General features: G+C 33.8%; 1 protein-coding gene across 1 annotated transcript; it reads left to right on the top strand.

The window, feature by feature from the left end:
• Nucleotides 1-65: 65 nt before the first annotated feature.
• On the top strand, nt 66-1,044 carry LOC111396564 (heavy metal-associated isoprenylated plant protein 21-like). Its single transcript, XM_023022974.1, has 3 exons — nt 66-209; nt 313-388; nt 770-1,044. Exons 1-3 carry the CDS (start codon nt 135-137, stop codon nt 1,042-1,044), a joined length of 426 nt encoding a protein of 141 aa, XP_022878742.1. The 5' UTR covers nt 66-134.
• Nucleotides 1,045-1,178: the final 134 nt, after the last annotated feature.

Below are 1,178 nucleotides of genomic sequence, written 5' to 3'. Positions count from 1 at the left end.
CTTCCTATGTTTCATTGTTGAAATGCTTGCTCAGTACTTGTGGTAAAAATAGGTAATGTCACCTCCATCTGCTCTCTCTCTCTTTTCACACAAACACAGAGAAACTTTAACTTAGATACAAAGGGAAAAGAAACATGGGTTTTGTAGATCATATTTCAGAAGTGTGCTCAGTTACAAGCACAAGAAAGAGCAAGCGCAAGCCAATGCAGGTAAGCAATCCAACTCAACCTGTTTTTTACTATTTGTTTAGATGATCATGTTTGAAAAGGATTGTCTAATTAAATTCAATGTTTTGAAACTGGCATACTGCAGACAGTGGAAATAAGGGTGAAAATGGATTGTGATGGCTGCGAAAGAAGAGTTGGAAATGCAGTTTCCTCCATCAAAGGTTTAAATTTCTCTGTCTCTCTCTCTCACAAGAAAAGCTATAAAATGTGTGGTTAAACTTGAAATACATATGAAAAAGGCAATCCGGATCAAAAGAGTAACTCGGTAAAATTGTACCCTCAAGACTCGTGTCTCAAAATCGAATAAGGTTTTCTTAAGAAAAAAGTTAAGTGCTTGTTTGATAAAACTTTGTTAAAGTTATAATAAACCTTTCAGTGGGTAAAGCTCAAAACTCAATATACTATCAGAGTTCAAAAACCTTCAACAAGGCATAACAGAAATTCGTTAATGAACCACTATTCTATATTAACGTACTTTGTCAATTGATACTATTATTATTAATTGTCAATATGATTAATACATGTTTTTGGTTCTATTATAGGTGTAAAATCAGTTGACATAAACAGAAAACAAAGCCGAGTAGAGCCAAACAAGGTCTTAGATAAAGTGAAGAGCACAGGAAAGAAAGCTGAATTTTGGCCATATGTTCAATACAATTTGGCATGTTACCCTTATGCTCCTGGAGCCTATGACAAAAAGGCGCCTTCTGGGTATGTTAGAAATGTTGCACAGGCATTTCCAAGCCCTAGTGCTCCTGTTGAGAAGTACACAACAATTTTCAGTGATGAAAATGTTAATGCATGTTCAGTTATGTGAAGTGAGGATTATTTGAATCAATTTTTGTAGGTTTAATTATATATTTTACTGAGGTTTTGGTTAGGGTTAGTCCAAAGGAAGATTTGAATCTTGTTAGTGATTTGAGTTTTAAAAAGTAATATATATATATATAT

Source organism: Olea europaea, chromosome 6, assembly GCF_002742605.1.
Source record: "Olea europaea var. sylvestris chromosome 6, O_europaea_v1, whole genome shotgun sequence".
Classification (NCBI taxonomy): Eukaryota; Viridiplantae; Streptophyta; class Magnoliopsida; order Lamiales; family Oleaceae; genus Olea; species Olea europaea.
The sequence above is the reverse complement of the archived record's forward strand: the minus strand, read 5'-3'. Positions and strand labels throughout refer to the sequence as shown.

Excerpts from the sequence above, each read along its gene's own strand:
- LOC111396564 (XM_023022974.1), top strand. The coding sequence starts at position 135 with ATGGGTTTTGTAGATCATATTTCAGAAGTGTGCTCAGTTACAAGCACA. Across the intron at positions 210-312 it reads GCAAGCGCAAGCCAATGCAG|ACAGTGGAAATAAGGGTGAA; the intron begins GTAAGCAATCCA and ends GGCATACTGCAG. Across the intron at positions 389-769 it reads TGCAGTTTCCTCCATCAAAG|GTGTAAAATCAGTTGACATA; the intron begins GTTTAAATTTCT and ends GTTCTATTATAG.